The sequence below is a fragment of the Portunus trituberculatus genome, chromosome 44 (assembly GCF_017591435.1).
Source record: "Portunus trituberculatus isolate SZX2019 chromosome 44, ASM1759143v1, whole genome shotgun sequence".
NCBI lineage: Eukaryota > Metazoa > Arthropoda > Malacostraca > Decapoda > Portunidae > Portunus > Portunus trituberculatus.
Genome location: NC_059298.1, coordinates 28,391,088 through 28,413,401, shown reverse-complemented (window position 1 = coordinate 28,413,401; position 22,314 = coordinate 28,391,088). Strand labels below are relative to the sequence as shown.

The 22,314-nt window shown below is 43.8% G+C and overlaps 1 protein-coding gene and 1 long non-coding RNA gene across 8 annotated transcripts in view; one reads left to right on the top strand and one right to left on the bottom strand.

Moving 5' to 3' along the window:
• LOC123518621 (mucin-2-like) overlaps nt 1-12,737 on the top strand; it is a 117,022-nt gene extending 104,285 nt beyond the window's left edge. For 4 of the 7 annotated variants that reach the window (XM_045279525.1, XM_045279527.1, XM_045279524.1 and 1 more), the window contains 13 exons: nt 511-590; nt 2,129-5,773; nt 5,933-6,202; nt 6,893-7,067; nt 7,449-7,689; nt 7,886-8,029; nt 8,563-8,742; nt 9,250-9,392; nt 9,662-9,797; nt 9,987-10,154; nt 10,747-10,970; nt 11,271-11,430; nt 11,680-12,737. In XM_045279525.1, coding sequence (XP_045135460.1) covers nt 518-590; nt 2,129-5,773; nt 5,933-6,202; nt 6,893-7,067; nt 7,449-7,689; nt 7,886-8,029; nt 8,563-8,742; nt 9,250-9,392; nt 9,662-9,797; nt 9,987-10,154; nt 10,747-10,970; nt 11,271-11,430; nt 11,680-11,733 — 5,613 coding nt within the window. In that variant the 5' untranslated portion in view covers nt 511-517 and the 3' untranslated portion in view covers nt 11,734-12,737. The remainder of the gene's footprint in view (nt 1-510; nt 591-2,128; nt 5,774-5,932; nt 6,203-6,892; nt 7,068-7,448; nt 7,690-7,885; nt 8,030-8,562; nt 8,743-9,249; nt 9,393-9,661; nt 9,798-9,986; nt 10,155-10,746; nt 10,971-11,270; nt 11,431-11,679) is intronic. The other 3 variants (XM_045279528.1, XM_045279529.1, XM_045279530.1) reach the window with 3 other exon arrangements.
• Nucleotides 12,738-13,124: 387 nt separating this feature from the next.
• Nucleotides 13,125-22,314, bottom strand: part of LOC123518623 — a 15,440-nt gene continuing 6,250 nt past the window's right edge. Inside the window, exon 2 of the long non-coding RNA XR_006678845.1 lies at nt 13,125-13,874. This is a non-coding gene — a long non-coding RNA (uncharacterized LOC123518623). The remainder of the gene's footprint in view (nt 13,875-22,314) is intronic.

Here is a 22,314-nt window from a genome sequence, read left to right as displayed (position 1 = left end):
AAAATCCTGTTAATCGTCTCTGTGGCCTTAGAAAAAGTCATGGCGAGAGAGCAAAGCGTTTCTGAATACTGGTCTCATACTAACGTGCCGCTGTTTATATTTGTACGCCTGTAAAGTTGTGAACATTTGCTTCCCTGAGATGCTTGTTTTCCGGCTGCCAATCAATTTTTTCTCTTGTTGTTCACACATGTCTCCGCGTACTGTTGTTTACTCCTGCTCATCCGTGGTTCTGCTCACAGTTGCTCCACGTGCTGTTGTTCACACCTTTACACTTTACACGTGCCTCCCTGTGTTTTTATTTACTCGTACTCCTCAGCACTGGTATTCACACTCGTCTCACAACGCAGTTACTCATGCCTACACCCCAACACTGCAGTCCTAACTTGCTTTCCTCCCCCGCCTCTCTTTCCTGTCACCTGCCGCAGCTTTGGCACCGACCACCTGTTACACGGCGCCTGCAGGTGACATCCATTCAACAGGTGATAACGTGATGTTTCTTTTCTTCCACAGACTCATAATGGCCGCGCCCTCCACCAGATGGCTGTGCCTGCTGCGGCCTCTTTTCTTCCTCCTCCTCCTCCAGGGCTCCAGTAAGTTTTCTTGTTAGGGATACGCATATTATGTAGTCAAAAGTAAATACGTGAAGTAGAGCTTTTGTGTTCGCAGCGGAAATACAACAACAACAGGATGATGAAATATTATGTAACTTGAAATATAGTACATGCTTCCTGATACACACACACACACACACACACACATAGGAACTAGGTCAGTGATGCATGACAAGCTGTTTCTAGGAATGCAATTTTAAAAACTTCCCTTTTTCCACTCCACTGAAGTTTTGTTTCAGAAGAGAAAGTGACTTCTCAGGAAATCTGTTGCGTAAGAGCCATTGCAACTTTCCAGTCATATGTTAGCGAGGAATGGGTGCCGTGTGAGTTATTGTTCCTGAGGCGGATTTTAAAGCAGCGGAGACTGTTTTATTTATTTTCTAGTAGAAGAGTATTTATAAATGTTTCGGCATCCTGGCTTTACTATTTTTAACAACTCTAATGGAATTAATATGGATTTTCTTAGCCGTTTTCATGAATCAAGTGATAATTTGGTACGGATTCTGCACTACTAATAAAAAATATATCCTAATAGAAACGTAATTAATTGTCTCTTGGGCTTCGGAAATAGTTCTTCAGATAAAAGAGCATTAGCAAATAGGGATCTTACTGTTGGGGGATACTGCGGTCCTGTTCTGGTTCGCTGGCCGTTGCTGGTGAGTTGTGGGGAGGGAAGGCCGAAGTTTACGATCCAGTCAAGGTTGTCACACACTCGTTAAAAGGTCTCATTATGTCATTAAAAGGTAATTGTTTGGTTGCACCGATGCATAAGACTACAAGCATGTGTATAATGAGCAACGCCCTTAAACTATTGCCTAAGAAATGAAGAATCTGGATCATGACAGAGGAGAGAGTCTATCATTGTTCAGTATTGCGTTGTGATGAATAATAATGATAATGATGTGGTGTGTTGCTGAAAATTAATCAGGATCGTTCAAGGGAGGCGAGGCTTTTTGCTCTGAATATTGCGCGGTGATGAAAAATTATCAGGTGTTGTGTCACTGTGGAGCTGATAATGTACGCTTGAGAGGATTTTTTAAGAAGGAAGACATGCCCTAAATATGTTTCACTGATGACTAATAGCTGGGAAATTGAACCATAAACCTCTACAGTGAATGTGATGTCATGCAAGATCTAGAAAGCGACACATCATCAACGTGTGACCGACAGCCATGGAAAGTCATTCTTCCTCATCAGTTGAGTCACTGGCTAGGTTGGACCGAGTAAGAAAAGCAAACACTCCGAGCACCTTATCCATACTTTGTCAGGCGTCAGGAAGATTACTGTTGGGCGACTTGAGCGCCTTTTGTTTTCTCGTCATTTAGCATTTCCTGTCTTTGTCTCAATATTGTCTTGATTTATGCCCTTTTTAAATATGAAATATATTTGAATAAGAAAAAGGTAAATAACACGTTGATAGGTTAAGATCTTATTTGTAACCGCTGCATTGTTGGCCTGCTGTGTGCTGAATGTATTTGTACAGTGTACACACGAGTGACTTGTACTTTGTTTTGCAGGAGTCGCGGCTCAGCTGACCATTGGCAGTGCTGATTCCTTCCTTCCGGAGCACCTGGACGCCAACGCTGTCTCCACCACTGGTAAAACTATAGAGGTTACTCCGCTTTCTGATGCCTCAGTCACTAATGCTGCTGCTGACGCTGTTGCTGACGCTGCTGCCGCAGAAACTGCCTCTGATGCCAACTCACCAGGGGCGAGCGAAGCTGATGATTACTTATTCACAGCCACAGACTCACCCAGCGAAGATACAACTCTTCCTGACTTTGACGACTATACTGTAGACGGGACAGAGACGACAACAAAGTTCAGCACCCCAGAGAATGACGTTACCGAGCCAGGGAAAATAGCAGATCTTCCTGACTATTTGGTTGACGGTGAACAAGGGGACAGTGTGACGACCGCCTCCTCGGACCTCACGCGGCGCATCGTATTCACAGGTCCCGACGCCACTGCCACCACACCGTCGGTGCCGCTACAGTCCACGCGCCCGTCTTCAGTGCTGCGTGAACTCAATGACCCGACAACAGCTTCATGGCTCCCAAACTGGCCCTCGCACCTCTTGGAAGCCACCAAAGAGTTTCGAAGACCTTCAGTAAGATTTCCTACAGGTCCACCACCAACAGCCACCCAAGACACCACTCTGGCTTCCTCCGCCACAATCTCGCCTTCCTACACTGTCACCAAAGTTCCTGTCACTCAGTATTACTTTGACCTGGCATCTGTTAACCCAACACCCATCCCAGGCCCGCTGTTTGACCGCGAGACTGTCACCACCTCCTCGTCAGTGGTGTCGTCTGTACTCCCAGATGTGACGCAGCCTCTAGAATCAGAGGATCTCCCGTCGAGCATATCGGAGTTACAATCCAGTGTTCTGGTGGATGCAGCGGAACCACCGGTGACGTCCACTCCAGCATTACCTCCCTCCACCACATCGATAGTGGTAACAACAGACGCATTTCAATCCATCACCCCGTCTGCTACCACAGAAACGGTGCCTCCAACTTCTACTGTTTTGAATGAGGTGGTGGAAGGGCACCTCGATAACACACTAACTGAAGAATCACAAACCAGTGGTACGGCTGTCAAGGAAACTCCAGAGACTTCTGAAGTGATGCCCTCAGGATCTGGTTCGACCCAGAGTGGTTTTCATAGCGAACATTCAGAAAACACAACTACAGAAGACCCAGACAGCCTCTTCTCCCTTGCTGCCACGAGTGAGGCACCTCAGCCAACAAACATCTCGCAACCTGTTACGCAGCCGTCTACTTTGCCAGCGCCGTCAACTAATAGTGAGCCTCTTACTACCACAAGCTCAACCACCCCTGGTAGTGTAAAGCCGTCGTCTGCCCGTACTTCACCAGCAGCAAAAACCTCTAGAATTCCTTTGTGGCAACGTCTGTCGCAGTCCTCGCCTTCTAGACCAAACACCCAACCTTCCAGCACCCCGCTCACTCCCTCCAACGCTGCCACTCTTGCTGCTGATGCAGTGATGCCTTTATCCTCTGCTCTCCCTCCTCTACAGAGCACATCAGTAGAGCCTCCTTTGGCATTAGATGAGTCCTCTCCCGTCCTTGCACCCTCTCCTCCCCGAAATGAATCCATCCAAGAGCCCGTGATTCCAGACGAACAAGATCCTCCCACTCCCTTAGATATTGATGATCCAGATGAGGTCTTAACTAGGGCAATGAAGAGTGAGACTGGAAGTGTTGTTCACAACAGCACAGAGCCTCCCAGCTCGGCCCTAGAACCCACAGAGTATCCCCTTGCAGACACTCCTGAACTGAACACCAACACAGAGGCTCCCCAGAACACCACGACTCAAGATTCCAATGTAGATACACTTTCCCCTGCTAGTATTGACCAACACAGTTCAGTAGATAACACCAGCAATGTAGAAGTTGTAGATAATGCACTAGATGGCACTCACCCTAACACCTTACCAAGCTCTAACACATCAGAAAACAAAACACAACATGGAAACGGTATTTTTGATGATCCAAAGGTAAGCGATGATGAACCCTTGCCAATCCCAGTTCAAGGTGAGAAGGATCCTGTTGTTGATCCTTCTGAGATTCCTGTTACACTTGCCCCGACTGTAAGTGTCACTTGGACTCCAATAATAGAGGAGACAGAGAGCGTCCCCCTCCCTACCTCCACCGCCTCCGTGCCCATTGCCACAACTGTTGTGACCCAAACACCCCCAGAGATCCTTACTGGCTTCACCCCAATCATAAGTGCGACCCACACTATCCCCACGTCCCAGAGTGAACTAGTGCCAGATGGTAGTGCCACTAGTGCTTCATCAGCCTCTACAGTTGAGTTTGTCGACAGCAGCACCACCACCAGTGCACCAGCTCAAGACCTTAGCACCCCGTCTGCACCTTCTAGCACCCTTACTGCTTCATTAGCTCCCACTACTGTACACAAAACTGACAGTGAGTCACTTTATGATTCTTCTATTACTGAATCTGTTTATCAAAGTGTGAAGAAAATAGATAAAATTTTACCTTCCTCTGATCTCCTTCCTTCAACTCTATATATCTCTGAAATGGAGGATACTTTAGCTGTCTCTCAGACACCAACATTCACAGGACCCCTTAAAACTTCTTCCTCACCAGAATTTTTAGTCCCTGAGGTAGAGTCAACAGTAGTAGAGAGCCTTCTGGAGTCCACTGTCTTAGCCACAGAAGATTACCATTCGTCTCCAACACTTCCTGTCCCAGATATTCTCCCTAGCCCCTCTGAGACCATAGTACCTGTCCACACCTCACATATCACACACACTAACTTGTCTTCTGTCCCTCCTGTTTCTTTCAGTGTCCCTCAGTCCACAGTTTCCCCAACATTCCCTGAGATATCTGTGACATCTTCCCCCTCCAGACCTCATGAAGTTTCAAAATCTTTACCTTTTGTCTTCTATCAATCTCTGCCAGAATCCACAGTCTCTCCTGTTTCTCCAGACATGCCACTTTCTTCACCTGTCCCTGTCCTCCTTGATGCCCCAGTGTCCTCAAATGTTCTTGATGTTCCACTGTCCTCAGGTACCCCCATCCCTCCCGAGGTCCTCGTATCTTCCCCTGTGCCTGTCCCACTCGACGTTCCAGTATCTTCAGCTGTCCCTGCCCCTCCCGATGTCCCAGTATCTTCAGCTGTCCCTGTCCTTCCTGATGTCCCAGTATCTTCAGCTGTCCCTGATCCTGATCCTTCAGTAACATCAACTGTCCCTGTTCTCCCTGATGTCCTTGTATCATCATCTGTTCCTGCCTCTTCTGATGTCCCAGTATCATCAGCTGCCCCTGTTCTTCCTGATGTCACAGAATCTTCAGCTCTCCCAGTGCCTCCAGACACCTACGAGTCTTCAGTTACTCCTGACGTTGTAGTGTCTTCAGCAGTCCCTGTCCTGACTGAGGTTCCTGTTTCTTCTGCCACCCCAATGTCCACTGCTGTTCCCATGCTTCCCGATGCCCCCATTTCCTCAGCCTCCATAGCCATCCTCCCCACCCCGTCCCTCCGTCCTACCTCCGACTCACCCACTTTGGTTGTCCCGACAGCCACAGACGATCCCATCCCTACTCTGTTACCACAACCGCTGCATCCTGAAGAGGGAGGGGAAGAGGAAACACACGAGGAGATGCCAGTGAAGGGTATGTTCATGTCATGTTCTGAATGGCATGTAAGATAAAACATCAATTTTTTTCTTTTATAAGGAATGAAAAAGAGAAGAAATTAGTAAGTAAACAGTGTGAGATTAGAATCCTTTTGTAATGCTTCACTAACTCTCTAACAACATACATTCATGACAGAGGAAGCATCAGAATCTGAGATGGAGCCTCCACCACTTCCAGCAACCACTCTCTCCAGCCCTTCCCCACCAGACACCACTACATCTACCACCACCACTACCACATCCTCAACCACCTCCAGCACCACCACTACCATGACAACCACTGCCCCGGAGAAAGTTCCTGAGACTGAGGCACCTGCTGTGAAACCAACAACAGCACCAGCACCAGACACTACCACAGCATTCATCTTGCCAGAACCAGAAATGAACAACACAACAGCAGCACCTGGTAGGTGGTGGAAGACTTTGGTGTGTCATTAATGTTTCTCCTCAGAACCTCAAACAGTTATTTGCTGTATGGGTACTTTGTCAATGCTCTTCAGTGCTAAGGAATGCAAAATTTTTTTGTATACAAGAGGGTCAGTGGCCTAGACCAACAAAAATAAAGTAAAAACAGGCCTTCTGAGGTTTACTCTTTTGTATGTTAGAGGGTCACTAGCCTGGATCCCAAAAGAAAACAGCCAAATTGATTGTTCATAGATGGATACATGTCTTGAAATCCCTCACTTTAATTAAGAACATATCAAGGAGTTGCATCTTTCTCCAACCCAGTCAAAGTTATTAGAATAATGCAGATTGTTAAATGTCTCTCATATGTTATGTGTCAGGAAGGGATAAGCCACGTGTGGGAATATGTGGCAGCTAGATATAGACACATATTTTAGAATGTTTTGCTCTCTCATCACAATCATTTGCCAACACCACAGAGATGATAAGCTTGTTTCTCAAGTGTTTTCCTTTAGATAATAAAATAGGAACCTTGTTAATCTGTCACAAAAACCCCAAAAAACACCAGTAAGATTCCTTGTAACTTGAACTACAGCTCTTTGAATGTAATGGGGGTGTGGCACAGATGTGCTTCAGGATATATGTTTCATGATACATGTGGTGTAATGCACATCATGATTCTTCCCTTCAGGTGAGATACCGATGCTCACCACCACAACAGTGCTGGACAATGGCACAGAGGTTGTGGTGGCGCTGCCGTATATCAGGGCACTGGTGGACTACAATGCCAGGGAATTTTGTCAGCACCAGGATGAGTTCCGCTCCCTGTTTGGAGAGTGGATCACGCAGGACCTGAACGGCAGTGTGTGAGTGCTGTGCTACTGGTCTGGGTACTCTGTTCATCTCCAGTGTTGCTGTCGTCCTCATCAAAACTATAATCCTTGTCACCAAAATCATTATTGTCATATTTTTTTAGAGTTCTTAATATCCATTATAGAATGCTATAGCAGTTCATGAATTTCTCCCACTTTCTGGTGTCACTGATGATCTCTTTTTGGTATTACAACAAGAAATAGTTTGATTATGAAGTGCTTGTTTTAAGATGCATTGATTTTAAACTGTAATATGTTTGTGTCATTGCACTTGTCTTCTAAATCACTGTGGCACTTCAAGCATTGTCAAAATACCAAAATAAGGGCATTGGTGGTGAGGTTACTTGCCTGACACCAAACTCTCTGTGTCAGCAGGAAGGTAATGCCGAAGGACATCAGATACTTTGCCATGGCCGACTGCCCGTCCTTCCCATCAAGCCAGGATGGCCAAACTAGGCATGAGGATGCAGGTACAATGCAGGAGAAGAACCACACCCATGTCTACTTCTACATCACCAGCAGCTCTGGGGAGGTGGACCGGGAGCTGACAGAGAAGTTCCCACTCTTCCCCACTGACCTGGTGATCAGCGAAGATCTCAAGTATCTGGTGCCCAGGGTATGTGCTGGTGACACGCATCCATATAGCATCCTCTTTTCTCTTTTCTCTTTAGTCTCATTTTGTTCCATGGCCTTTTAAAGAGTTAATTGCCACTCACTGGGGTCATGACAGTCACAATCAAGAACAGTATAGGCAACCAATGTGTGTGTGTGTGTGTGTGTGTGATGGCACTATAATGTTCTCCATGCCACAGGTGATGCAACTGGAGGTGGTTCGGCCAGATGAGTCTTCCAGCCAGGACCAGGTGCAAGAGGCCGCTGTGGGCACGTCTGTCATCGTCATTATTGTCATCTGCAGCATCGTTGGAGTCACTATCATTGTTGCCCTTTTCTTCTTTGTACGTACATGTAGCCATTCTGTTATGTATGCTGTGTTCACCAAATTAAAGGTGGAAGGACGGTGTATAAGAACATGTACTTGTATGTTGCATGAAGAACAGGACTAACAGAGATGATTCTGAAATACAGAAATAAGCCTTGACTACCGAATTCTGCAGAAAGTGTGAAATAAATCACAGTAAATGTGAAATAAATATAGAATTAGCTGAAAACCTACCATATAGCTAAGGGAAAGTATCTTGTGTTTAGTGTTCATAGTGGAAATGTGTTCCCAACTTTAGTGGCAATGATGAAACAAAACACAAGCAAGTGAACAAATATCAGAATTAAGCACATGAGACTGATAAGGTTCAAGGTTAATGGTACAGAGAAGGAACCAAAGAGTGGGAGAATGACAAGAGGCAGAGTAAAGGGAGGCTGGTGAGAGGCCTGCAAAGGGGAGGGAAGAATGATATGGTGCAGAATAGAGGGAGGTGGAACAATGGAGCCTCAACAGCAGCTCTCTCTGTAACCATGTACCTTTCTCCTCCAGATGGTTGTCAAGAGACGTGGAGCCACCAACAACTACTATGGCCGCCGCTGCACGCCGGTCAGCATGGATGCCTACAGCATGGACAGTGTCTCTGTGTACCATTCCTTCAGGAGGAAAAGCAAGAGGCGAGCATCTGGCAGATCAATGAAATCCTATCTCAACCAGGCCTTTGATGACCCGGTAAGGTGCTACCCTGGCATGGGGAGGGACTGGGAGGCTCTGGGCACGGGCAGTGATGATGTGTCACAGGACTGAACTTTTAAAAACCATTACTGAAAGACAGATTTTGACAGTCATGTCACAAAGAATGAAAGACAGATTTTGACAGTCATGTCACAAAGAAATATTTTTATGGAGTCATAGCTCAGGTGTAAACTTTAACACCCAATTCACAAAGACAACTGAAAGCAAACCCACATCACAAGAACAAGCTTTTAGAACATCATATAAATAATTTTTTGGAATCCTATCTCATGGGGAAGCTCACAGAAAACCACATCACCAGAGGAAACTTTCACGGAATTGCACTGATCATTGGAACACATTTTCAGTGTTGAAAAAAGAAACAATTAATGCATTTTTTTACAGCTTCAATAAGAATAAAGTTAACATGTATACAGTATAACTAACAACATAACACAAGATTTTCACACTCAATGTGACTGTTGCTCTTCTCACCACTCTCAGAATGGCCCATCACGTCCCCTCAACTTTGCCAAGCTGACGCACTTCATCTCAGACATTGATGGTGTCTATGAGGAGTTTGCAACCATTCCTGTCAACATGCCTAAGTATGATGAACTGCCACCTGGTGTTGAGGACAAAAACAGGTATGGCTTTTAATCTTAGTAAGATAACAGTGTGGTATATATTGTATCACCTTGAGTATAAAGCATTTTCTGATAATGTATTTTCACAAAATCTAGACACATGAAGTAATAGGCAAGGTTATATACGTTATTTCATTGTCTATTGCTGCTCAGTGTCAAATCAATCAGAAACAGTGTACTGTATTGCATGGATCAAAGTCTTCTGTGTTTGTTACAAGGCCTCCAATACTCCATGAACTTGCCTTCTCATCTCTCTTTCCTTTGCCAAGGTACGCCAATGTAATCCCAGTGCCAGAGACCCGAGTGCTCCTCAAGGTGACCAAGGATGGCAGGAACTGTGAATACATCAATGCCAACTTTGTGCGTGGCGCCAGGAATGAATCCAAGTACTACATTGCCACGCAGGTCAGTCCAGTAGTAGTTTGTTCTGTTATTACCAACTTTACTCAAAAACAAACCTCATTGAAATATAACATAAATAGAAATGCACAAAAAAGTTGTTCTTTGACTTTTCTGGCAAAATTATATATGGAAGTGTACTATTTTGTATGTCAGTACTGGTTGTTTTCTGATTCCTTGGACTAATTTCCTCAGGCACCTCTTGATGACACTGTGGCAGACTTCTGGCGGATGGTGTGGGAGCAGGAGTCACGAGTGGTGGTTATGCTGACGGACTTTGTGGAGAAAGGCATTGACAAGTGTGCAGATTATCTGCCACCCTCAGAGACCCTGGACTGCCACAGGCTATACGGGGACTTCCAGGTGAGTCATGGGCCTCATCACACCAGTTCTCTTCCAAGTCGTTTATCTAGTTTTCTGTAATAATTTTTATGCATGGAAGACTGTCTTTGGGCAAACAAAAATGTCACTTCTGTAGGGTTCCAGCATGTGAGTAAAGAAAAAGATGAATTTAACTGGTTAAAGGTCTAAAGAATGAATATCTGGTGGCATTGCACTGATCTGCATTGATTGAATAGTGTTTTCTGGCACTGATATACATGCAAGACCGCTGTTTCAAGGAATATCATGACTCTGATCTTTGTAGAATAAGGATGATAATTCTTTGTGAGCATAGCCTACTCTTATTCATTCATTGTTAATATAGATAGATGCAAAATTATCACATGCCTATTTATAAGTGAGTTCAGTACTGATGGCATGATGATAGTTTCCTTGTTAGGGGTACAAAGTACTGAAAACTTAACTAATTGGGAATTTTTACTTTTATGCTTTGATTGGAAGAATAAATATCAGGATTTATGTAGTAAGGCAATATACAGTGTCTCGAGGACATTAGGAGACAGTGAGGGTCTGAGGGAATCATGTTCACTAGCACCACCTTTGTGTCACACAGGTGACCCTCAAGTCCCGTGACATGAGGGAGAAGTTTGTGGTGTCCAACGTGCAGCTCAAGAATCTGGAGAATAATCTAATGCGGGAGGTGGCACACATGTGGTTCACTGGGTGGCCAGCCTCAGGGGTGCCCAATGAGGAGGGCGCCTTCATCTCCTTCATCCTGGAAGTGAGGAGGACCCGCAAGAAACTGAGGGCAAAGGGACCGATCGTCGTCCACTGCAGGTGAGGGCCTTGTGTGCTGTGCTCTAATGAGAAATATTGTAGTGGTTTCATGAGGATGAAGTTTGGTGATGCTTCTTTAGCAGCAGAATACCAATCTGCCTGCCACTGGCCTGCTCCTCTCTTTCAATTTAGTTGTTTTTCACTTAGTGTAGCACTAGCTTATGAATACATATTATCAAATTAAATGAGTGTTATAAAAAGAGGTATTTTGATCTGTCCTAATATCTGAGAGGAAACATTAGGCTTTCATTTTAGCATACAAGTTACGACTAACCCTCTTCTGTCTCCGTTCCCCCACAGCCCAGGCACTGGCCGCACGGGAACCCTGCTGGCCAGCGACATTGTCATGAAGCAGTTTGAGGAGCACCGTACCATAGACGTGCCCCGCACCGTGTACGCCATCAGGAGGGACAGAGCGGGCGCCGTACAGACTAAGGAGCAGTACGCCTTCATCTACAGGGTGTGTACCATCCTGTGTGGTCACTGTTAGCCTGGCAGTGACAGTACTGGTGAAATATAGGGATCACTGGTAGTGTCTTTTATTGTACAGTAGGTCCATTTAGATATTGGTCTTTGTTGATGTGTTCTGGTATCAGGACAGACAGAATAAAAGAACTTACTTTACAGAGTAATAGGGTGAGCTGTTTTATAGCACTTCATTAGCAACATCAGCACCAGGCTTGGCTAATCTGTGCTTCCCTTGTTCCAGGTGATCAACTTGTATGCTTCAAAGCTCACCTCTGGAAACCTGGAGTCTCTGTAGTGGCTCGGCTGCTACCCCAGCCAGGCATTGCTCCCCTCCCCAGCAAATTGCACTTTTACTGCTGGTTCGTTCTGAGAGACACCCAGACTGTGGTCCAGTGAGTGCCTCCAGTGACAGGAGTGCAATACATGTCAAAGTCCGAGCGCCGTGTCAACACATTATGCATTTAAACTGAATATTTTGATTATTATAAATAAATGTATATATTCATAGCATATCATCCTATTAATTTTAATAATGACACTAAGCTTTATAAGAATATTTATGCATGAGACTTTCCAAAATGACAGTCATTCATGTACAAAGAGATAGATCCATTATGATCCACGTACGTATATATTCACCAAGTTCACAACACCTCATCTTACATTTTTCCTTTTAAACCCTTTGTCTACTTAAGATAAGATGTTATCTAAGTTTTAAAATACACTGCTGTGTCTAATGTACAGATCTGAAGTATGTGCGTGTGTGCATGTGTGTGTGCTTGTGTGAAAGAGAAAAAGAATTTTAACATGAACTATAAACTGCATCAGCATTCTCATTTGCCTCTCCCCACCTCACCTCATCTCAGACCTGGTTCTCTAACAGCCCTTGAAGCAATGACTTTACTCATGGCCATGGGTCTGCACAACTTCTCTCCTTCAGCACTACATGTACATAGCTTCACCATCATGTGTTACTGGGACCTGATGACACTCTGGCTTGAAGGTTCACTAATGTGTTGGTGGTGTGTGGTGCTGGATGTTGTGAAAAGAGAGAAAGAGAAAGGGAGAAAGAGAGAAAGAGGGAGGAGATGGTTGCTCATTGGTTGGCTCACTGATAGTCTCTATAATGGTATATAATGCATTATTCGTATCCCCCTCCCTTCGTGTCTGTTCATTGCAACACAAACACACTCAGTCATTGTTATCATTGTGATCTTAGGTGTTGAACACACACACACACACACACACACACACACACACACACACACACACACACACACACACACACACACACACACATATACACACATAATCATATCATATCCACCCACCCACCACGGCCGGTAGCTCAGTGGTTAGAGTGCTGGCTTCACAAGCCAGAGGACCGGGATTCGATTCCCCGGCCGGGTGGAGGTATTTGGGTGTGTCTCCTTTCACGTGTAGCCCCTGTTCACCTAGCAGTGAGTAGGTACGGGATGTAAATCGAGGAGTTGTGACCTTGTTGTCCCGGTGTGTGGTGTGTGCCTGGTCTCAGGCCTATCCGAAGATCGGAAATAATGAGCTCTGAGCTCGTTCCGTAGGGTAACGTCTGGCTGTCTCGTCAGAGACTGCAGCAGATCAAACAGTGAAACACATATATATATACACACACACACACACACACACACACACACACACACACACACACACACACTTTATTCAATTACATGTATACACATAGAATACTAAATGAATCCACTCAAGAGAGTATGAGATCAAAACAATGTCATTCCAGATATCTTACTTTTGTGTGTTGCCTGTCAATTTATCCTTCCTTCTCTTCTTTTCTTTCTTTTCCCTCCCTTTTTTTCTTTTATTCCTTTCCCCTTTCCATTTCTCTCCTCAGTCTCTCTTTTCCTTCTTTCTTTACTTTCTTCACTTACTTCACTGAAACTCTGGCTGGTGTCTCTCTTGTCCTTTCAAATACCAGTTCACTCATTAATTAACTCATAAATGCATAACTCCTACAAACAAAACCTGGCTGAGCATCTCTCTCCTCTGCTTACATCTTACAGAGTCTCTTGTGTAAATTTTGTCGCTCATTGCCAGTCTCGTGCCTCCCCCTAAAATGAAGGAACTGTGATAATTAGATGTGGAATGTAAATAGAGGAGCAAATGTATATTTTTACTTTTCTCTTGAGTCGTGGTGAGGGTCTTGGGTTTACCAGGGGGCTGTGAGGTTTTCCGGGCAACCACCCACCCACCTTGCCGTGCCTCAGCCATGGTGCCCGTGACCCGATGGCACAGGACGCCAAGGTGTCATGTTCATCAAAGCATTTCATCATGTGGTTTTGTATAGTACGTGAATGTGTGCCTCGAGAAATAAAGTACTCACCGCTCACTGTTGCTTTTATGGTGAACCTCTCAGCTGTCCCACTGGTTAACTGTTGTTTCTATCTGTAACAAAATAAATAAACAGATGACAAGTAAATAGAAGACATGACTGCTGAAAATATTGAAGCTGTGTCTCAAAGAAGGGTAAAGAGGAGCTAGACAAGATGAGAATGTGAAAGTAGATGATGGGACAGTGCTGTGTGAGAAGGATGCTGTCTAGGAAAGGTAATGGAATATTTTCAGATCACAAATAAATAGAAGACATGATTGATAAAAATACTGAAGCTATGAATCAAGGGAGAGTGAAGAGGACTAGATGAGAGGAGAATTTGAAAGTAGGTGATGGAATGGTGCTGTGTGAAAAGGATGCAGTCTAGAAAAGATAGTGAAATATTTTTAAAGATTGCTAAATATAGAGAAGGAGGATGGAGTAGTGGTTGCTGCAGTAGGTGGAGGAAACAGACCAGTGCATTAAGAGAGCTAAATAGTGTGTGTCAATATGTCATCAGTTTGAACTTAAAGCAATCTTCTCTTTATCCAGGCAACCAAACCACTTTAAGATACTACCAAACCACCTTAAGATATTACGTTTGACTTCCATCACTCCACAATCCCTTCATTCACATTTATCACACACATCACCATCCAGTGTTCTTTTCACTCACATGTCTTACCACAGGAATCTCTAGGCTGGAAGGTGGATTTGTATATTTTTTCTCTTGTTCTTTTCATGTTTTGCTTCTAATCACATACCAGTGTTAGTGTCAGTATACTACAATAACGTGTTTATTATCAATCAATCAATCAATCAATCAGTCAGTCATATCTTGTGGTACCCTTAGGGATGCATAGGTAGGGCCTCAAATGAACTCTCGCCACCACATTCTATCTTGAGCTATCTCTTGAAGGTCTCCCCAACATTCATCACCCACTTCTCATTTCATTGTCCTCAGTCACGTCTCCTTTGGCCTTCCTCTACTTCTTCTTCCAGGTGCCACCCATTCTGGTGTACCACGCACCAGTCCATGTCTTCTATACACATGTCCCAGCCACTTTTTGGACTTACTATTTCATTAATATTATTATTATTATTATTATTATTATCATTAATATTAATATTATTATTATTATTATTATTATTATTATTATTATTATTATTATTATTATTATTGTTGTTATCATTATTATCATTATTATTATTATTATTAATATTATTATTATTATTATTATTATTGGTGGTGGTAGTAGCAGTGGTGGTGGGGTGTTAGCGGTTGTGGATGGTGGTGGTGTAGTTAGTGGTGGTGGTGGTGGTGGTGGTGGTGGTGGTGGTGGTGATTGGTGGTGGTGGTGGTGGTGGTGGTGGTGGTGGTGGTGGTGGGTGGTGGTGGTGGTGGTGGTGGTGGTGGTGGTGGTGGTGGTGGTGGTGGTGGTGGTGGTGGTGGTGGTGGTGGTGGTGGTGGTGGTGGTGGGTGGTGGTGGTGGTGGTGGTGGTGGTGGTGGTGGTGGTGGTGGTGGTGGTGGTGGTGGTGGTGGTGGTGGTGGTGGTGGTGGTGGTGGTGGTGGTGGTGGTGGTGGTGGTGGTGGTGGTGGTGGTGGTAAAGTGGTGGTGTAGTGTGGTGGTGGTAATAGTAAGAATAGTAGTAGTAGTAGTAGTGGTAATATTAGGTACTGAAATAGTAGTAGTAGTAGTAGTAGTAGTAATAGGTAGAGATATAGTAGTAGAAGTAGTAGCAGAGGTAATGATAGTAATTGTAATAGTATTGTCCATTAGTAGTTGGTCCCAAACATATTACTGGATTATCATTATCGTCATCATCAGCAGCAGCAGCAACATGGACGTGCGCCTTGGCCTGTATGCCGAGTGTTACAAAGTTCCTATCGTGGTCCAGTCTGGGCGGGGTGTGAACCAGAAGGGGGGATGGGTCGGGTCGGGATGGGTCAGGTAGGGTCGGGTCGGAGCAGATCGGGGCGGGGCGGGCCGAGGTGTGCCGGCTCCTCGGGGCAGCTTGCCTGATCTTGAATGACCGAGTCCCAGGTGGAGCAAAAAGTCGCACGCTAAGGCCACGCGGACCAAGGCTGGCCGGTGAAAGGACCACCACTACCACTACCACCACCACCACCTGCCAGGGATCGCGGCCCCGCCTGCCCTTGGTGGCGCGCAAGTGTGCCGCGGGTATCAACACGTGAGACTAATTGTGAGAAGTCGAGTAGCAGCTTAATTGACGGCAAGAAATCTGGAGTAGCCTTTGTGAAGTGTCATTCTCCTTTAACATTTGAGCCTCCCGTCACTCACACATTGCTGATGGCCTCACTTCACCTCACCTCACCTTACTACCCCCGCGCACTATTGTTTCGAAACCCCGCCACAATATCCATAATGGTTCCTCAATTATAATATGCACAGATAAAAGTGGCACCACAATTATCCATCCACTCCTAGACGTGTTGTGGTGGTCGTTGCCGCCATAAAGGTGAACATATGTATGCACGAGGGTATTGTTTGGTTGCCACACTCAACATATCTACCTCTACCAAACAAGCAACGGGTGTACTGAGAGAGAGAGAGAGAGAGAGAGAGAGAGAGAGAGAGAGAGAGAGAGAGAGAGAAAGCGAAAGGCATAACGACAAGGAAGGAGAATGTGATAAACGATATAACAAGAGCAAAACCAAAAATAGAAATGAATAAATAGATGATATAGAGGATGGCGATGGTGAAAGGAATGAGTGAGTAGGAGAAAGTAAGAATGAATGAGGGAAATAGGGCAAAAGAAAGGGAAAGGAGAGAAGTAACGGAGGGACGAAGAGAAGAGGGAGAGAGTGAAAGCAAACAGACAAGAGAAAAATAAAAAAGAGAATGGAGGAGGAGGAGAAAGAAGAGCAGGGTGTGTCCTGCAAGGAAAAAAAAGAAAACAGAGGAAAGAAGGAAGAAAAAAGAACGAAAAAAAAGAAAGAACAAGTCATGAATGATGCGGAGAAGGAAGAGGAGATAAGAAAGACAGGATGAGTAATGGTAGGAGGAAAAAGAACAGAGAAAGATATTGTACAAGAGCAAAGACAAAATAAGTAAATAAATAATAATAATAATAATAAAATAATAATAATAATAATAATAATAATAATAATAATAATAATAATAATAATAATAATAATAAATAGAAAAAAGAACATGCAAGAAAGACTGAGGGAAGTAGAAAAGGAAGGTAAAAAGACAGTGATAGTAATAGTAGCTAATGGTGGTTGTGGAGGAGAAGGAGGAGGAGGAGGAGGAGGAAAAATAAGAAATATTAATCGATATAGAAAATAAAACATAAAATAGGGTGACGAGAGAGGAAAGGAAACCTAAAAAGAAAATAAAAATGTAGGGGAGACGGAATGAATAGTAGTAGTAGTAGTAGCAGCAGCAGCAGCAGCAGCAACAACTAGTAGTAGTAGTAGTAGTAGTAGTAGTAGTAGTAGTAGTAGTGGTGGTGGTGCAGTGGTGGTGGTGTAGTAATGGTGGTTGTGGCCGTATTGGTGGTGGTGCAACAGGTGGTAGTGGTGGTGGTGGTGGTGGTGGTGGTGGTGGTGGTAGTGGCAGCAGCAGCAGCAGCAGCAGCAGCAGTGGTGGTGGTGGTGGTGGTGGTGGTGGTGGTGGTGGTGGTGGTGGTAGTAGTAGTAGTAGTAGCAGCAGTAGTAGTAGTAGTAGTAGTAGTAGTAGTGGTAGTGGTAGTAGAGAGAGAGAGAGAGAGAGAGAGAGAGAGAGAGAGAGAGAGAGAGAGAGAGAGAGAGAGGCTGCAGGTGGACGGGAGGGACACACATGCATGGGTCAGAGCAGAGAGTAATGATAAGGTTAAGTGTTTATCTTGAGGAATAATGAGGTGCGCGTTAAGATGATTACATAATTAATGCACCAATCAAGGTTAACATCAGTGGCGGTATATCACGCTGGCACTAATTGAATTCTGATTATGAGTGGTGAAACAGATCTAATGGGCCGGCTGTGGGATGCAAAGTAGAGGCTTTGTACGAAAGTGGGAATTTTAATAGCGGCAGAATGTATACATAACTTTTGATAACTGCCGAGGTGTCCCATTTACAACTCGTATTTATGTACTGGATGTGTTCAGTGCATAACTTGTTTGATGGAAGATTGCGAGAAGGCGATCTGACAGCAAGTTGCACATATACGAGACCAGACTTTGAATCAATAACATGTTTACGCCTCACTTCTGCATGCACAATGGTCTATTTATTCATTTTGAGAAGACTATATTAGTGCGTCTGACAGTGGGAAGGTTACAACGTGGACAGAAAATGGAAATATGTAACTCGGGTTGTAAGTTAAGAAATGTTGTTCAGTTAGTAATACCAGCAATTAATTTGTGACTTCAAGGTTCTTGTTCTAATGAGCCACGTGTTTGTCATTCACGGTACAATCACCTGTATACAGAAACGCCTTGTTCTCTCACCATAATTTTCCAGGGCGACAGAGACACCTAGCCGGATACTCAAGACAGCTCCTCCTTATGACAAACTAGAAATCTTGCCAGTCCATCACCAAAACCATACAAATATTCCAGAACACATGAGTATCTTCAATTAGAGCCTTTAGAAAGTAGTGATGATGACAGAGCTAAGCGTTTCAGAATACGGGCCAATGACTAAGAAAGACTTCCACAGTAGGAAAACACTCATGTATAAAACGAAGCCTTAATTTAGTTTGTCAGTTTCTCTTCAAGTCGCCAATTCCTAAAGGCATTCTTGAAGCCTTTGTTACTTGGTAGAAAAATTCAAAACTTGTATGATGCTTCAGTTTGGCCTTCTATTAATGCATTGTAAATTGTGAGATGGATCCAGTTTGTATGTGTGTGTGTGTGTGTGTGTGTGTGTGTGTGTGTGTGTGTGTGTGTGTGTGTGTGTGTGTGTGTGTGTGAGAGAGAGAGAGAGAGAGAGAGAGAGAGAGAGAGAGAGAGAGAGAGAGAGAGAGAGAGAGAGAGAGAGAGAGAGAGAGAGAGTAATTTCGCTATCTTTATCTTTTATTCATATCCATCTTTCTACCATTCACATGTTTTGCTCTCTTTCTCAGCCTTTTCGAGAACAACAGATCCCCCTTAAATCTAAAATGCTGGCCTGAAGTTTAATTATGGTAACAGATCCAGCACTCTATTAAAAAGATACATACACCTGGCTCAGCTCAGCGTAATGTGCATGCAACGCTGGTGTAGCCGCGGTGCGCATCCCGGTCACGAATTCGCATGTGTGTCCTTGTGCACTGAATTAGAAAGGTTTTTACACACAAACATATATATTCTTGCTCATGTTACATACAGCGTGCCAAACCTACAATGTGACAAGAAGCCATGAAATTGACGTGCGGGGAACAGGATTTTTCTCAACAGCATGTGCGACTCATTATTGCGTGCACTCGTGCTCAAATTACTGTTACTACGTTGGTACCCCGCTGCATCAACGTGGAAGCTTAACAGAGAGAGAGAAAGAGAGAGAGAGAGAGAGAGAGAGAGAGAGAGAGAGAGAGAGAGAGAGAGAGAATATAGATGTGATTTTGCCTTGTCTCTATTTTAAAGCAATATTTTGGCCACATAATATTGCAACAATACGATAAATGATTTTGGAGTAACAGTGCATGAGCTTGCTGGACAAATAATATAATACATAAGGCACTAAAATGTGGGAACAAGTTAATAAGTCACTTTGGTGCAATGGTGACTTTCGAAATTACCCTCACATTTGCACTATAACATTTCATTAATCTTGAAAATCTATGGAAGTCAGTGTTGAAGATTAAAGGTTGTGTTAAGTAATCCTTTTTTCTGCCACTGACAATCTGCAATGAACACTTACGACTCACTACGAAGATACTTGTCCACGTTATTCGCCGTATTCAGAAACGATAATATTCGAGGCCCACAGAGACGACTAGCCGGGTTTTCAAGACAGTTTCTCCTTTTAATAAACTAGAAATCTTATCAATCTATCACCAGAAGCATAAAAATACGCTTAAAAACACGAGGAACTTCAACTGGAGCCTTTGGAAAGCAGTGATTGTGAGAGAAAAAAACGTTTCAGAATAACGGGCCATTGAGCGACATCTATTTTTTTTCTTAAGTAAAGCAACCACTTACCAAGCAGTGAAGAGGAGAAGCTGTCAGAAAAATGTGGAAATAATATCTCTAGGGATACTAATTAACAGCAAAACGTAAACGCATTTCTTTATGAATTAAAGAAAGCAAGAAAACAGAAAAAGAAGGAAAAAGAAAAAGAATCTCGAAATGAAGGTCCCTCAACTTCAATACGATCACTTCCTTCTGCATGCTAACTACCTACTTTTGTTCTCAATCTGACACATCGGTGAGGCAATCCACCAGCGAGTGTGCCTGTCCTCACCCGACCTGTGTCCCGCTTAGCACGAGGCGTCACAGCCACTACTACGCCTACCTCCGCCTCAAAACTGGTTCTTCATTGTCTTTCCCTTTCTCTTTACTTTTCTTTCTGGATTGGGGGGGTGCAGACCTGCTTACAGCCTGGTTTAGTGTATGAAAGGCACAAAGGAATATACTGATACAATAATGATGCTTAAAAATATATATGAATTCTATTATATATTACATGTTCTCATTTTAATTCAAGACGCAGCATGATGGATGTGAGGAGGACCGAGTACTACAAATATTCTCAGTCGTCGTTCTTTTTGAATTGCTGTTCATGACACGCAGGTAATACAAAGACATGTGTTGCTACTGCCCATGTCCTCAGAATATTAAAGCTTTTCTGTTGTGAGGTGTGGAGGTGTTTGGGTACAGAATCAGTCCCTAGTCTTGGGAACGGATGAGGCTGTTGATCTTGTCTCGACGCAATTCGTGCTCTAGACACCACAAACAGCAAACAAATCGAAGTGAGCCATTGGTATGTTGGATCATTATATACATCATTCATTAACAGATAATTATGTGCCCAGACTTACTAAATATTAGTCTATTTTCCTCATGAGGGAGTTTTCCTTGAGAGTGTTAACTACTGGCTACCTTGGTTTCCCTTTCTCCAATTCCCTTTGTTTCTCGACGGGAGGTCGTGCGAGGTTACCAGAGCTGACCCACTAATGAGCGGGGAATGTGGCGGAATATTAATGCCTCATACTGCGTGCTCTTACAACGAATCTGTTTGATGGGGTGAGAACTTATGTCACTGAACATTAACAGCAAAACAAATCAGAATAAAATTAATTATTAACTGGACTTTGAGGAACTTGCACAACCTCATTGCAATTCATCTCACACCACCGGAGCCAAATGAAGTAATCCCAGCACAGTGCACCTCCTGCTGGTCTTTACTAATACCTACTTATACAACACTGACTCGGCCAAAAGGTAGGCGCTAGACAAGGAAATAACCAAAGACAGACACTAACAACTGATTCTGAGACGCTGATGAGGCAGGAACAAACGCTCATCGAAAGTGATCGACTGCATATCATTTGGCGTTCTGTGTAAGCAAGTCAGGATACGGATGGCGTACAGGAGGTCGACGTGACGTGTGTGAGGCGGCGGCATACATGGAAGGAGGGACTGGTAGTAAGGTGAACGCCTCGTACGGAACAGCGTGACTGGAATACGAAAAGAGGAAGGGAAGGACTGACACAATGTAATTAAAGGAGAGAAAGGAAAGAGTCAGAAGAGCGAGAGAGGAGAGGAGTGAGGGGAATGAGAGCGAGGAGTGGGAGAGGAAAGAAGTAACCGATTCACCTGCGATAGGACTAAATACGTAATCTTCTCATGGCGAGCCAGATGACAGTGAAGGTGCAGTCTCTTCCTAAGCAGAACGTTACATTCCCCAGCCAGTTAAAAGCACGTACAGTTGAACATATGTGGTTAAGTGAAGGTGTATGTACGTTCTAAATAGTTCCATGGGCGATTCACTCCTTCAATACCAGGACGCATTTCCGTATTCATTCTGTTTTCTATTTGGTGAATTTATATAGCTTCAGAAACTTATGTGGGGATTTAAACAGTGAAGACTATGGCCATTAATCTTCTGGCCTCCAAAATTTCTTCCTAATGTCAATAAAATGGGCTAATCACACCAAAAGCTCAAAGTTAAAATGTGTTCCAGTACTGAAAAGGTTAAGTAGCAGTACAATAATGTTGTTTCGCTTAGGTGGCTATTTAAAGGTTTAGATATGAACACGTATTCTAAAACCCTTTATCTTTCACCAGAAGTTTTTGAAAGACTAAATGCTGACTGCCTTCATGAGTATTTTCCTTATATATGAAAAAAAGATCTTTATCATCATTGGAATCACGAAAATACTCTTGAAAAAAGCTTTATAAAATCCATTGTCCATTATTTAGCAAAGAAAAAGGACGACACACGAGAATAAAAGTAGTGAGGGTGTAACTTGACCAGAAATGCAAGAATATTATGTGACATACTCCTTAGTGTTTGACAAGGCTGCACTAATGGAACGAGACAGTTTTAGGAGAGTTTTTGCACATAATTTGTAAGAGTA